At 33.6% G+C, this 16225-nt stretch overlaps 2 protein-coding genes across 2 annotated transcripts; both read left to right on the top strand.

The window, feature by feature from the left end:
• The first annotated feature begins 368 nt into the window (after window positions 1–368).
• Window positions 369–2601, top strand: LOC127724847 (uncharacterized). The gene is made up of 2 exons (XM_052231860.1): window positions 369–588; window positions 2137–2601. The coding sequence occupies exons 1-2, from the start codon at window positions 393–395 to the stop codon at window positions 2508–2510; spliced, it is 570 nt and encodes a 189-aa protein (XP_052087820.1). The 5' UTR covers window positions 369–392; the 3' UTR covers window positions 2511–2601.
• A 3045-nt stretch (window positions 2602–5646) lies between these two features.
• LOC127724172 (sorbitol dehydrogenase-like) lies at window positions 5647–15286 on the top strand. The gene is made up of 9 exons (XM_052231064.1): window positions 5647–5774; window positions 7958–7991; window positions 9361–9525; window positions 10350–10509; window positions 10696–10814; window positions 11656–11721; window positions 12874–13052; window positions 13788–13909; window positions 15043–15286. Exons 1-9 carry the CDS (start codon window positions 5721–5723, stop codon window positions 15200–15202), a joined length of 1059 nt encoding a protein of 352 aa, XP_052087024.1. The 5' UTR covers window positions 5647–5720; the 3' UTR covers window positions 15203–15286.
• Window positions 15287–16225: the final 939 nt, after the last annotated feature.

Below are 16225 nucleotides of genomic sequence, written 5' to 3'. Positions count from 1 at the left end.
TTGCTGCAGAACAAATGAGTCGCAAACATGTTTGTCTTTCAATTTATTTGCTTAAGCATATCAATAATACCGATTTTAACCAGATCTCTTGGTTCAGAGTCCGAATCGTTATTGAGCTGTTCAAAATTTCATTTTGAAGAAAAGGTCCTAGAGAAGGTTGTTCGCCTGGAACATAAAATGGAAGTATATGCGGAAAAGATAAAGCTATGGGAAGAGTCTATTACGTCAATTTTGGATAAAGTGACAGAAGCGAAGCAAAAACAGAAACATTTGTTGAATCAATGCGAGATGCTTATCTACAGGACCAAACGCGGTTTAATGATTCTGTTCTTGAAACCGACGATCATTTCAAGCTGCAGTCTGCAAATGAAACTGGGTTTTACGAAAGACAGATGAATTCATTGTTGGATTCCTTTTCTTCTAAAGTAATAGAATTTAGTGAAGCTGAACGTAAAAGGGATAGTACAATGAAGTTATTTCTTCACCAAGAACAGAACCGATTCAATGAATCATTTGAAAAGATTGTGGGAAACTTCCAAGTTCGCTTCAATAACTCTTTGCAAGAAATTGCTTTAAAACAGCAGAAAGGTAGGTTATGTTTATATTACAGTTTATCTGATAATGGTACAATTAATAACATTTCGATTGCTATTTATCTTATATAAACATCTTTTAAAAAATAATGGGGAAAAAAACGCCGAAAGCCAAAATACGTAAAAAAAACCCTGAACAAAATTTAAGGTTTTATCATCATTCAGCTTGTTATAGTTGGAACAGAAAGTAAAATATGTAAGACAAAACTAATGTGCACCAATGATTTTACTTAATTCAAGTAATAGTATATTTTTTAAAAAGATTATAACAATATCTATAAAGATTTTCAGTTATGCCAAACACTTTCTCCTCTTTAAAATTCAAATGATCTAGAAAAAAAAAAACCTTTGCAAATGGCTTCAAGAGTTTGGTAAAAATATTCAATTTTAACGCAGTAAAAAAGCTACAATCGCGCTGATACACTTCTTTTAAATAACCTTGAGATTGAAAATGTTTCCACTCTATATTTGAAATACAACATTTCACGTTCATTTTAGTGGTAAAATTACCTTTGAAATTACATCATAGAGCCCAACCTAATGAAACCGATAGCAACTCGGATTCTTATCAGTCCAAGGCCAGCAATGGGTCTTCAAAGCAGCAATAAAATCCCATACCCGGAGGCGACCTTTAGCTGGCCCCTAAACAAAAATGTTTACTAGTTCGGCGAAATGGACGCCACACTAAACTCCGAAACATACAAATAAACCAAAAAAAAAACCATACAAGACTTACAAAGGCTAGATGTTCTTCAATTGGGACAGGCGCAAAATTTACACATTGATGTATGTGGAAATAAAAGTACACGCATATTTCCTTTGTCCGAAATTTCGTCTTTTCATTTTATATCAAATATCTCAACCTGTTGTTGACTGCAAGTAATTTAATTTTGAAATGCAAAAATTACGAAAACAAATAATTTTCTAAGACGACGCATTTTTGGTAGCACATTGATTTGACAACTATATAAGTGTTATAAACGGCAGTTTTCGTGACAATATTTGGTATTGGAGTTAAAAATACTAGTATAAACGAACGATGTTTGGTACAAAATCAATGATGTTTCTTTTAAATGAAAATAACAATATTTCGGAAAGGAAATTTTTGTTAGTTTAAATGGGACAAATATTTCCTTTTTATTCTATATTCCTTCTTTATATTTCGCCAATAATTGGTTATTGTAATATCGGATGAATAAGAGCAAGAACACGTGTATATTTACTTTAAAGATTATCCATCCCCAAAAAAAAAGGAAAAGAAAAAGGGGTGTAATGCACTAACCACCTGGGGTTTCGTAACTGCTAGACAATACTACACGTGTTGTATAAAGATTATAAGGAACTACATCTGATCAGAGAGTTCACTTGTTTTGGTTGGTTGTTTTTTTTTATATTAAATCAAACCTCAGGTGTTGTATAATACTTAAAAGGAACGAAATTTGACTTGTACAAATATATTTTAACTTTTGATAATATATCTTTAGATGTTCTAATTAATTTTACAAGTCATAACTTTTTAATATTATCTTTTTTCCCTTTTCAGTTGCTCTTACCGCCTGCCATACAGGTTCTACTGTGCTGGGTGGAAAAGTAGTACAATTTCCAAATATCAAAGCCAACATTGGAATATCCGACTTATCTGCTTATAAAACAACCGGAAAATTCATTTGTACTATTGCTGGATTGTACCATGTTTCGGCAGTTATGATGACACACACAAATAATCAGTATTACTACATTTATAAAAACAATGACGACATGATTGATACATATTACGGTAAAGTTGACGGCTCCTACCAAACTAGAACCAGAGTTTTTGTGACGATGTTGGATGTAGGTGATGAAATAACAGTGAGGACTGCTGGTTCTCAGTATATATATCAACATTCCTGTTTCACAATTGTTAAATTGAACTAAAAAGAATTAAACTTAAGGTGTGCATAAGTGTTGGAGATTATAACACGCTTACTGCAGGCTCAAAGACAACATACTGTTTTTTTTTCAAAAAGAACGTAACGTCGTTCGAGCTGTTACTTTAAAACTGTAATACGGAATTAAATTAAGGTGCCATTGTGACATTATGCAATGTTTTTATACAATTGTTCATCAAGTCTCTCACTGCAAATAGTTTGCAATAATGACATTTGAAACTAGACCACATTATTCTCTATTCTGTAAACCCTACCCTACATTATGGTATAATCAAACAGTTGTTACGATTCTAAAAATCTGTGATAAAAGATTCAACTGATTTCATTTATTACAAGCAATATATATACAATGTAAAAATTGTAAAAATAGTATGGTCTTATTGTCAAACGTTCAAGTTAATAGACCGCCTCAGTGGTCTCGTGGTAGTGTTCGCCTCGAGTGCGGGAGGTCGTTGGTTCGAACCCCGACGGGTCAAACCAAAGACATTAAAATTGATATTCTCTGCTAAGCACGCGGCATTAAGGAGTAAGAGCAAAGACTGGTCTGTTCGGAGTCAGAATAATGTGTCCGGGTAATGTGACATGTCTTCCTGCGGACTGTTACCTTGTGAACTAGCATGTTAAAAATCCGACTTAGCGTGTCAGTCTAGTACAAAGCAAGGTTAGTATTCATATTACATTAACATGTTCTCGTTCTGAATATGCATATTAATTTGCAGCTGGACGTTAAGCATCCATCCATCCATCCATCAAGTTAATAGTTTATCAGAAGTCTGCAGTTTGATTTTGTATAATTCCCAAATTGTTTCAAAATTCACTGCATAATTCGGCGTTGTTCCAATTAAGAATGTAATGTTAGATTAGCTCCTAAGAATATGTATATATCCAGCTATTGTTGTCTTTTTTTGGTACTATATTTAAATTATTTTCATCATCTCACAAAAGTAACCAAAATGTATAGAGTATTATGCGACCAGTATCAGTAAGTACACGTGTTTTAGTAATCTATATATGTACATATTTTAATGAATAAAATTACATGATGTAAAAACACTGTATGACCATGATACGTGTTGTCTTTTAAGTCCAAACTTGAAACTTGTAAATTTCAGAAATGCCACTTTTTTATTTAATCCTGGAAAAAGAGTCATATTACATTCAACTATAAATCAGTATATTTCTTATAAAATTTAGTAAATGTCTTGATTACATTTAAGTTGTATCGTTTCCAGTGGTAAATATGTTTAAAGTCATCATTTTCGAAATTCTTAAATCAAAGTTCCGAAGCTGCAATGGTTAGTTTTAACGTCCGAACTTACGTACAACAAAAGTAAGTTCTGTGGATAGTTCAACGGTAAATTAGAGGGCATTTTTATTTGTTTAGAGATATAAGAGATTGTCTGCTAAGTAGGTCTTCTACCTAACAAACAATTTAACTTTGGTTTGTGTAGGAGGACTCGGACATACCAGATAATAGGAAAGAGATACCAATGGAAATAAAAAACAGAAAAACACAATGGCAAAAAAATAAAAGGTACTGATAAAATATATGGAATATATCAACAAGTAATGGTATTCATAAAAGTCAAGGTAGAAATTGGTCGGGATTCGATTTCCGGCCGTACAAAACCAAGGAATTGAAAAATTGGTATTTGCTCTTCTCCGCTAAGCACGCGGTATTAAGAGCAAACACTGCATGGTTGGATCGGACTCTTGATAATGTTTGACATGAATTCATGACATGTATTCCAATGGACTGATACCTTGAGTTTTTGCCTTTTATCTTGAAAAGTGTAATAGATACAAATGTAGATAACAACTTCATAGATCAAAAATGACCAGCAGGACAAGATCTACAAATATGTCAACATGACTGAAATTGTCAGTTAACTCTTTATAGAGTTATGATTTTTAACATGTTAAAGTCCGGCCTAGTGGGTAGGTCTAGTACAAAGCAGAGTTCATACCACATATCTTTATTTTATATTCATATTACATAGTAACATGTTCTCGTCATGATATATATGCATGTAATATTTGCCACTGGACGTTGCACACCAAACCCATCATCATGGTAGACATTCCGTATTGAACCGGTGTAAAGCAACCGATGTATATCAGTCACGGCTGGTTAAAGATCTTGGGGAAATATAAGGACAAAGAGTTGTTGCGAAGTTTTTGGTTATACCACTTTTTTAAAATACACATTCACCAATGTTTAAAATGTTTTCATTAGATTGTGTTATGGACGCCTCTTCGGGTGGGGATTTAAGGTGGTACACCCCTTGTAGTCATATGGTGAAAAACACAAGGTGTGACACAGCATAAGGATATTATGTGCAAACACAGGCATAAATTGTATCAACATTTATAAATATATAATACTAAATAATCTATTCGGGTGTTTTACACAATGCAGGATCATTCTATAATTTATTCTTAACCACTAGGAAAGGATTCGAGACGGAAAGACTTTAAAGCGTTAACAATGCGCCTGGAATATGTCTTGTTTGAAAGCAATATAAAAATTTTAATTGATTTTCTGCATCTGTTATTTCTACATTATGGATACCATACACCATATAACAAAGATTTCGTTTAAGAAGCCTTCCATATATTGATAATCCAATTCATGAAAAATGTGCTTCACTATTTTTTTACTTTTAATATTTTACGCACGCACTAACTAATGCACACCGTGAAATTTATAACTATAATGTCCATACTGCCTGATCATGAAACACAATTAATTTGATATTTACTATACAACGATCTGCTGGTTTTTGATTTATCTCCCTTTTCAAACTTTTCATTTACTTCATATATTTTAAATCTCCCACAATCATGGATAAAAGTAGAAATTATTATATAGAAGTGTAGTTTAGTATAACTTTGTATTCTGAACAAAATATCAAAAATAAAAGTGTGTAGTTAGGCTTTCCAGCCTTGAATCACCTTTTGCATGATTTTTAGATGGGATGGTATTTAAACTTTTTACTGTTTCCCAGAAAGTGTTGGACATTCAACATAATAGTGTGTACAGCTTAGCCGTCATCTACATACTTCTGCGTTTTTCTGGTCGTTCAGTATACCTTTTCCATTACACGTTATCTTCACCTAGATATTGAACCTAGTTGATTACATTTTGTAGATAAGTCTACTTTGTTTACTTTGAATAAACTATACGATAGCGAAGATGTCGGATATTAATCTTTCAGCAGTTCTTTATAAGAAGGGTGATCTTCGATTGGTAAGTTAAGAAATGCATGACCAATCATCTATTATGGATACTTCAAACTTTTCTAAAAAAAATCTTTAATTTCCAAATTTTCTTACCCAAAATAACAGAAACTACTTTATGGTGCATTTGTTTAGTACACTTTGTAGGTGTAATTACCTGCTTGACCATAGCGATCATTTCATCTAGCATGATTTAGATTTAGTCTGGCCATGGTCTTTACCACTTTTGAAAATTTATAAACTTTGATGACTGTTGGTCACCCCAGAAATTCCATTGTTTACATTGATAACTATATCTGGACAAAGAATATATATTATCTTACAATGTCACCTAAACCACCCTTTGTTTTGTTCATGTTTATGAAATATATTCAACAGACAGCCGGTTAAAATACCAAACAATCCGTTTACTTCACTGTAAAATTGGTGTTTTACCAACTTTAATAATTAATTAAACATAATTCTAAGCATATCTTTTGTGCACTTTTTTTACGCGTTTTGGTCTAAACGTGTCTCAGTACAATGTGTTTGGGATTGTGTTTAGGATGGTGTTTAGCTTAGAAATTTGTGTTTTATTTATTCCTCAACACTTTCATTCTAAAACACATTTAATAGTGTTTAAATTCAAGACATGTTTACATTTAATGTGCTTACTGAGAATTGTGTTTAGACATTAAACACAATCCCAAAAATGTGTAGAACTAAACATGTTATACAAGTGTTTATTTCTAAGCACGATTTCTACAGTGTCATGTAGGACAGTTGCCATCAATACTATTATATGTTATTCCTAATGTAGAAAATCAATTGTGAACGGATTGAATTGACTACTTGAGCATGTACTTAGTGCCTTAAAGTTCAGTTTACCTGCCAAGGACGGATTCTAAGGGGACGTACGCCCAAAGCCCCCTTTTGATCAGAGAAAATATCATTATTTGGCATAAAATCGTCCAAAATATATCGCCACACTCCGCTCGGCAGTATACATAAAATATGTTCACTTTTATGGAATTACGCACCCTTTAAGAAGTCCTGGATCCGACGACTGTGAGGACCCTGCCTCCAGACACAATGTTTGTTAGGTGAACCATGCCAAATTATTTATAACAAACTAGTCAGGCCTGTTTTGTTACCCCGTCTCATGATTCCATTGGCTAGTAATAAAGTGTAACCCTATATATATATATACTTTTTACAACAACCGATGCAGTCCAAAGATATTGATATATTGATTGATTGATTGGTGTTTAAAGCCACTTTCAACACTATTGTGTTGTATTTCGTTGCGGTCAGTTTTTATTGGTGGAGGAAGCCAGAGTGCCCCATGAGAACCACCGACCTTCGGTAGGAAAACTGACAATCCTAGTCAATTAAGATTGGAGTCGAGCGCACCTGCCACGTGCACAACCTCAGTGTTGACAGGCAATTGATACATTTGTTTCACTATACTTAGACCACTCGGCAACCGAGGCCCCCTGTATAATATTCAAAGTTTCATATCATAGTAAAAGAAAGAATTGACATTACACGACTTTATACATTGTTATAATTGGCTTTTATATTAAATGAAAAATAAGAAGATGTGGAACGATTCCAAGGACTTAGGAGACAACTCTAGGTCACCGTACGGTCTTCGACAATGAGCAAAACCCATACCGCATATAGCAAGCTATAAAAGGCCCCGAAATGACAAATGTAAAACTATTCAAACGAGAAAACTAACGGCCTGATTTATGTAAAAAACAATAAACGAAAAATAAATATGATAAACAGCAACAAACGCCAACCATGCACTGAATTACAGGCTCTTGACTTGGGACAGGCACATACAAAATGTGGTGGGGTTAAACATGTTTGCGGGCGCGCCAACCCTTCACCAGTGACCTAACCTGGGACAGTGGTATAACAGCACATCACAAGTCTTTTTATTATTATGCTCTTAGGAGTAATATATTGTTTGGGCTTTTTTAGAACTCTTTATAAAAAAAACGAGCCTGACGATGGTCATTTCAGGTCATGCGTTTTGCACACGGGAATCATGGTGTTTGTTCTTGAAGAGCCTCCTAGCTTTAATTCAACTGTCCGTAAAAAAGTCATTAAATTGCTTTTTTTTCTCTGGGATTGGAAGTTTAAAAAAACTGAATTACTTTGCAAGCGTTTATTTTTAATATAAACTTCATATTTTATTTACAGGAAGATAGGGGTATTCCGGAGCCTGGTCCCGGTGGTAATTATTATCTATAAAAGAGTATAGATGTTTTCATCTGAAGATATGAGGGTTCTTTCTATAAAATAAAACATAAAAGAAATAATATATCATTTTGAGTAGGAGTATTCGACTTTTCGACTTCTCGATTCTTTCTCATGAAGCTATTTTGTGTCATGAATTAAACACCATATCGATTCTTTCTTATCTAGCTTTTTTGTCATAATTAAATGAGTTACTGCACCATATCGATTCTTTCTCGTGTAGCTATGTTGTGCCATGAGTTAATGCACCATATATATTCTTTCTCATGTAGCTATTTTGTGTCATGAGTTAATAGACATATCGATCCAATCTCATGTAATTATTTTTTGCCATGAGTTAATGCACCATACTGATTCTTTCTCATGTAGCTATTCTATGTCATGAGTTGATAGACCATATCAATTCAATCTCATGTAGCTATTCTATGTCATGAGTTGATAGACCATATCGATTCAATCTCATGTAGCTATTTTGTGTGATGAGTTAATACACCATATTGATTCAGCGATGCTGTAATATTGTATTTAAAGCAATATGTGTCGCTGAATAACATTTTGACTTTACTGTCTTGCTCTAATCATACGATATTACAATAATAGTTGTTCATATATGCTGCCCCTTTATTCTTATTTCCCAGCGTTTATGAACTACTGTTATTGTAATATCGTTTGGATAAGAGCAAGAAAACATTAAACATCAAATAGGTGAAAAGATGTTCAAACTGAAGAATATCTACCAAAAAAAATAAACACAAAAAATGAGAGAGAAAAGGGGGTCAATGCCTGTGTGCTAGACAGGCAAAATCCAACTCCGCGTGTTATACTATATAAAAAAGCAAAGTATGAACATATACAAGATGTTAATGTCCTTAATATCAAATTCAATATGAAATTTCAAACTGGGTGTGTTTTTTTTCAAACCATTTATCTAGTCATTATTCGATACCCGTGTGGCGGACCTATATAGATAAATTGCGAGTGCTTCTCTCCGAATCATCTTGGTGATTTTCAAACTACTCCTACATGAATTGGGGCTTAATCGTATCGGCTTCTGGTGACAAAATTCACAATCCCAATCAAAGAACACATTAAATAAATGCAAATAAGCTAAAATATTAAAGAACATTTACTCTAAACTTAAGTCCATCAGCGCAAGCGGCTGTGGTGATAAGGGAAACCATTGTTGTAAATTATCATTTTTTAAAGAAAGAATATTCGCTATATAAAATATAGTGTAAAACATACCCACATAGAATTAAAACATTTTACATAACGTCTATCGTGTTGCTAATTTCATCTTTTTGCTATCAAACATGATCTCAGTTATATACTTTGGATACTTACAGAAGTGCAAATTTCAATGCAAAAAGTTGGTATTTGTGGATCAGATGTGAAATACTGGACAGCAGGTGCCATTGGAGATTTTATTGTAAAAGGCCCTATATTACTTGGTCATGAGGCCAGCGGAATAGTCACTAAACTCGGACCAAATGTAAAAAATCTTAAAGTTGGTATGTATAAGCTGATTTTTACCTTTCATTTTTACTGAATTGTGTACACGTTTATGTTGAAAAAGTATTTTATTTGAAAAAATAATGTAAATCCCAGTTATGTTGCATGAAGTTCAAAAGAAAAGGGAAAGAATGTTAACATTAATGTTTCTGAGAGGTATGTTTACACTAAGAAACAGTTTGATCTATCTGAATACTTTAAAAGACAAGGAAAAAAATGTGGTTTCAACATAGTTTTGTCATGAATTGAAGGAGATCAAAATGATGAAGATGATGGAAATTTTGACACAGTATAGCAAAGTACAGGTATACGTATTTTTTGTTTGAAAGGTAAATTTTTAAAAAAGTTATCTGATTTGCATAATATCTAGTAGTCATTAAAACTACATATTCTCAGAAAATTACCAAAATATTGATAAAAATACTTATGTAACGACATAAAAGTTATAATCAATAAAATACTTACTGGACCATACCTTACACTTACTCCTCCTCCTCCTCCTCCTCCTCCTCCTCCTCCTCCTCCTCCTCCTCCTCATCATCATCGTCATCGTTATCGTTATCGTTATCGTCATCGTCATCGTCATCGTCATCGTCATCATCATCGTCGTCGTCGTCATCGTCATCGTCATCATCATCATCATCACCATCATCATCATCATCATCGTCGTCGTCGTCGTCGTTATCATCATCATCATCATCGTCATCGTCGTCATCATCATCATCGTCACCATCATCGTTATCGTCGTCGTCGTCGTCATCATCATCGTCATCATCATTATCATCGTCATCACTGAATTTAACCTCGTTTTAAAATACTTTAGGTGATAGAGTGGCAATGGATCCACACATCACATGTAGATCATGTGAGTTCTGTAAAGGAGGGCGGTATAACATGTGTCCTGATCTGTTCTTCTTGGCTACTCCCCCAGACAGTGGTGCTTTGGCACGATACCATGTTCATGCAGCAGATTTTGTTTTCAAGTAAGTGTGAAAATGTCGTCTGGTTTGTTAACAAAAGATGAAAAAAGAATAAAAGAATAATCGAAAATTCACTTCAATGAAAATTTACTTGAAAAGTTAAATTTAACTCTTTCTACATATATTATTTAACGGCCTTCAAAACTATGAATCTACAGTTGAAGTACTTATATTGTCTTCCTTTTTCAGACTACCAGACAATGTTAGCTTTGAAGAAGGAGCATGCGTAGAACCTCTCTCTGTTGGTCTCAATGCTTGTAGAAGAGTTGGTGTTACTATGGGAAACCATGTTCTTATAACTGGGGCAGGTAACATCCGAATGATCCATTACCGTTTTTTCAGTGATTTGCCAATATAACATATGAGATGACTTAACTGTATATAGTATAGGATTCCCACAGTATATATAGCTTGGCATTGTATTTTATGTTTACCAATGTTTCTTTTACACGCCATTTCATGTAGATATGCATTACCGTGTAGGTTATCATGCAAATAAAAACAGGTCACAATGGCCTAGACTTCATGCTTCACTGACTGATATTTAAATATTCACATTATGGCTCATATATCAGCATTGAACAAAAATGTGTTTTTTTTTACTTGCACCCCTTGGTTGCACTGAGGTGTGCAATCATCCAGGTACATAACTACACTGTACAACATTTAAAATCACTGAATGATTTATCTTCATCATTTTAAAATTTGGTAGAGGGATATGTTACAATATTGACGTAATATTTCTTTTATTCTCTATTATCAAAAGAGAGGCGGAAGATAATCAAGGGATATTAAAATTCATTAGTAGATGTCAAACTGACAACGAAATTACAAAAAAAAAAGAAAAACGGCCAAACGGCAAACTACAGTATACAAAAAACAACATAGAAAAACGAAAGACTTCAGCAACACGAACCCTACCAAAACCGGGTGTATTCTCATGTGATCTTAAAGGGTAAGCAGTTCCTGTTCCATAGGTGGTACCCGTTGTGTTGTTCATGCAAGTACAAACTCGGTAATGTGAGTTGTGGATTAATCGAATATACACAATTGTCCTGAATGTGAAGGGCTTTTCTGTATTTAACTTTATCAGTAGCATAGTAAAATAGTTTTGGTTAACAACTTTCAAATTTGTTTCTTCTTTTAAAGGTCCAATTGGTCTTTGCTCTCTGCTTGTGGCAAAGGCATATGGAGCTGCATCAATATGCATTACTGGTGAGTAATAAAAAAATTCAAAATTTGAAATACAATCCAATTCCCACTCTCAGCAAAATGATGGTTTTGTAAGATTGATTGATAGATTGTTGTTTGCTTAACGTCCATTGACGTATTTCATGCATTTTCAGGACGATAACAAGTGAACAATACATACGAAAGGTAGGTCCTGCAAAAGGCGTTGATAGGGATAACGGAAGGGAAATTTGAAATACCACAGAAAATGTGTATACATTATTACATTGGATATGGACAAATTTAGCTGCACAACAGGCCACCAACGGACCCCTCAAAGACCTATTGCAAGGCATCTCAATATGCAGAATGCTAGTATTGTGTGAAGAAAAGGCTAAGATGGCTTACATACTAATGAAATTTGATATATCATTATGACAAAAAAATCATTTTTTTTCAATAAACCTCCATTCAGTAGCTTATTATTTGGTGCACTTCAGCATACTTTAACTGAACGGCCTAAATTAAATTGATGGGCTGACATTTTTAAGCAGGAGTCATTTTTAACCATAATTAGGTTCATACCATATTGACTTGATATGAATATAACCCCTACTTTGGCCGTGATGACTAATACAAAAAGTAGGTTTTTTTAAAATGATTGCTCATAAGGTATAGCTTCAATGGAGACATGTCATCCCATACTAAAATATTATCCAGTACTGTTGCTAACTTATTAGAGAAGCCAAACAAATAGCAATTTAAAGTTTCTCAACCTGATCAAGAAATGAATCACAATTTTTTGTTTTCTGTGGTCACAGCATAAGCACAGGCTGTTCATTTGCATATTTAGCAATCATTTATAATTGGAAGTGCATTCTGCCTAAGATTCAAATCCTTGTATGGATGCAGATCGTATTTACTACTGTGGCCCTCATGGGGTGTCCAAGTAATCACATAATCACAAATTGCCAATATAATCACATAATCATTAATTATTTTCTTAAACAAGATAATCAAATAATCAAAAATACAGTCCTAGATTATCAAATAATCAAATATTCATGAAATATTTGGTCTGGTAATCAAATAATCACTATACAAACGGCCAGGTAATCACATTATCAAAAACCCTTTGAGGAGGCTCATTACTTCTGCAAGTGTTGTCTTTTCAAATTTTGTTTTTCCAATTTGTAGATGTTGATGCTAAGAGACTAGAATTTGCCAAAACACTGGGTGCTACTCATACATACCTAATAGGTAAAGATGACAAACCAGAAGAACTAGGTCTTAAAATAGGTGAAATGATGGGTGGACCACCACATCAGACCATAGAGTGTAGTGGGGCACAATTTTCTGTAGACCTTGCAGTATATGTAAGTCAGTATGTTAATGCAGTGAGTCTGGTTAAAGGTTTAATTACATTTCACATGTGTAAAGATTTAAGTTCATTTTTCAAGTTGAATAACAACTACAATGTTACTTGTTCAATAGATAGTCTGGATAGGGATTCCTTCATTTCTGTATTCTTTATTTTTTTCGGTAATTTTTCTCTATTCTTTATATTTCAGCACCTCATTTTTCTCTATTATACACTTTATTTTTTTGGCCTATTTTTCTCTATTTGTTATATTTTTTGCCCATTATTCTCTATTCTGTAAACTCCATCCAGACCCCCATGAAACTACTAGTTAATAGATATAAATGGAAAGAGAATGTTGTTGGTACACACAACTGCAGCCAGGGAGGCAAACAAAAATATATGAGGTGCTGATTTAGTCAAAATTATAGAATTTAGGGAGCTCCTGAAATATATCTTGGCCTACATAATTCGAATTCAAAATATCCAGAAATAATTGCTCAAAATCCAGACCCTCTATTAGTGCATATCAGATAGATTACACAGACTCTCCAAATGTTGTTCCCTTTCAAAATATGACACTGTTTAAGCCGATATATGAGAGATTGCCAAGACTTCACCAATGAGATAAAATAAGTCAATATCACAAACAACAGTTCAGCAATAACATAATTTTGTCTATTATCTGCTAGGCTACAAGACATGCAGGTAACAGTTCAACAATAACATAATTTTGTCTATTCTCTGCTAGGCTACAAGACATGCAGGTGCAGTTGGAATCATTGGTCATGGACCACCACGAGTCTCATTCCCAATTGTAACTACTGTGGCAAAAGAACTGGATATTAAAGGTTGTTTCAGATATGTCAACACGTATGTATAAAGTAGATAATATCATCATAGCTTTAACATTGTTGAGCTTCATTGTTGATCCTGATAGTGAACAGTATGTGCGTAAAACTTCAGGAAAGATCCAGATGCAAAAATATAATACCAAGTTCTCCAGATTAAAATAAATCTTGTAATTAACAAGCATTCTGTGAGTATTGCCTGGCAATACATAGTCCCCTACCAGTTAAAAATTCATTGTACTGGAACAAAATGCTAACTTGATCTATAACTTGTCATGGTGTAAACTCTATAACAAATATCAAGTTAATATCTTCAAGCACGACGAAAAAAAATGTGGAAAGTTGATTATTTGAGTGAATTTTCTAAGTCCAAGGACCATAACTCTGCACAAAATCATCAGACCGGAGCAAAATTCGAACTAGATCTGTAACTTGTCATGATAAAACTATATACCAATTATCAAATCAAGATCTTCAAGCACGATGAAAAAAAGTGAGGAAAACTGATTATTTGAGTGAATTTTCTAAGTCCAAGGACCATAACTCTGCACAAAATCATTAGACCGGACTAAAATTTGATCTTGATCTGTAACTTGTCATGATAAAACAATACACCAAATATCAAATCAATATCTTCAAGAAAAAAGAAAAAAAGTGTGGAAAACTGATTTGCCTGACTGACGGATGGACAGACAGACGGAGTGCAAACCTAAAGTCCTCTTCGACTTTGTCGATAGGGGGCTAAAAAGGGTCTGGATTGGGGTCTGTATTTTTAAATTCTTAAAAGCCATTTTCTCTTCTTTTTTTGTTGATTATTCTTTATTCTGTAACCCCATCCAGACCCTAATTATTGGGACTATCTAATTTAAATTCAACTTTTCTGAAAAGTTTCAAGATTTATAGCAGAACAAGATACTTCATCTTCAATTAATGGAGAGTGGTATTTTTTTGCGAGTGGTTTTTATTTTTGAAATAAAATCTTGATAAATATGCCCTTGCTTGAATTTGATCTTTAAGGAAAATAAGGAATATAACCTCATAAACATGTTTTGCCTTTGTAATCACTCTTCAAAAATAAATTTCTTTACAAGTATGCACATGAAATGAGTTGTATATTTGCAAGATCTGATGACTGTTTCTTAATTTGTATTTCAGATGGCCGACACTGATAGAAATGATATCTGCTGGACAAATCAATGTTAAACCAATCATTACACATAACTTCACCATTGAGGAAACTTTACAAGCATTCGAGACTGCTAAAAGTGGTGCTGGCATCAAAGTGATGATAGACTGTGCCAAGAAAATGGCTTAATAGATATTCTGGCAAACAAAATGAGTTTTAATTCAATTTTATTATGAAGACTAAAGTAATTAAAGATTTTTTTAAACTTTGAAACTTGTTGCTCATTTCTTATGTCATGTTGAGATCTGTTGTATCTTTTAACATGTTTTTCATCCTGATATGCATGTAATACTTGCCACCGAACATGTCTTTTTCAAAACAAATTCTTATGAAAGATCATTGATATTAAGTACAATAAAATGCTTCGCTGAGCGCAGCCTGATCCGACCACAGTGGTCCAACCCTGAACAGTTGGGGCAAATTTGGATGCAATATTCAAGCTTGATACTGTCTGAATTTTGATTGTGATCAAATTTTTGACATAATAAAGGTTTCTGACACAAAATAAATGTGGTAAAAATCTTACAAATCTATTGCCCAATACTGCGCAATTGAAGATTTCTTCTTAAAACTTTTCAAAAATTTGAAATTTGAAAATTTTTGAAAAAAAAATATGAATTCCTTAAAAAATTTGGATAAAAAATCCCCCCCCCCAAAAAAAAAATAAAACCTGTTGGAAACCCCCCTTGGAGCAATTACACCAAGACTCAATCACATCCTTCCCTTTGTAGTATGGAACCTTGTAGTACAATTTCATAGAGATCCATACACTTAAACACAAGTTATTATCTGGAAACTAGAAAAATGCTTGTTTTTTGCCCTTTTTTTGCCCCTAATTCCTACAAGTTTGTGGCAATTATCCCCAAACTCAATCCCAGCCTTCCCTTTGTGATATGGAACCTTGTGGTACAATGTCAGAGAGATCCATACACTTACACACAAAAAAAAGTTATTGTCCGGAAACTACAAAAATTGTTGTTTTTGGCCCCTTTTTGGCCCTTAATTCCTAAACTGTTGGCCCCATAACCCCTTAAATGAATCCCAACCTTCTACTTGTGGTATTAAACATTGTGGTACAATTTCAGAGCAATCAAAATACTTATACACAAGTTAATATCCTGAAACTAGAAAAATGCTTGTTTTTGGCCCCTT

This window comes from Mytilus californianus, unplaced genomic scaffold (genome assembly GCF_021869535.1).
Source record: "Mytilus californianus isolate M0D057914Y unplaced genomic scaffold, xbMytCali1.0.p SCAF_14, whole genome shotgun sequence".
Lineage (NCBI taxonomy): Eukaryota > Metazoa > Mollusca > Bivalvia > Mytilida > Mytilidae > Mytilus > Mytilus californianus.
The sequence above is the reverse complement of the archived record's forward strand: the minus strand, read 5'-3'. Positions and strand labels throughout refer to the sequence as shown.

What these genes read in the sequence shown, in the direction of transcription:
- LOC127724847 (XM_052231860.1), top strand. Translation starts at nt 393, where the DNA reads ATGAATTCATTGTTGGATTCCTTTTCTTCTAAAGTAATAGAATTTAGT. An exon ending in TGCTTTAAAACAGCAGAAAG is followed by an intron (nt 589 to 2,136) that starts GTAGGTTATGTT and finishes TTCCCTTTTCAG; the next exon opens with TTGCTCTTACCGCCTGCCAT.
- LOC127724172 (XM_052231064.1), top strand. Translation starts at nt 5,721, where the DNA reads ATGTCGGATATTAATCTTTCAGCAGTTCTTTATAAGAAGGGTGATCTT. An exon ending in TGTTCTTATAACTGGGGCAG is followed by an intron (nt 10,815 to 11,655) that starts GTAACATCCGAA and finishes CTTCTTTTAAAG; the next exon opens with GTCCAATTGGTCTTTGCTCT. An exon ending in CTGTAGACCTTGCAGTATAT is followed by an intron (nt 13,053 to 13,787) that starts GTAAGTCAGTAT and finishes ATTCTCTGCTAG; the next exon opens with GCTACAAGACATGCAGGTGC.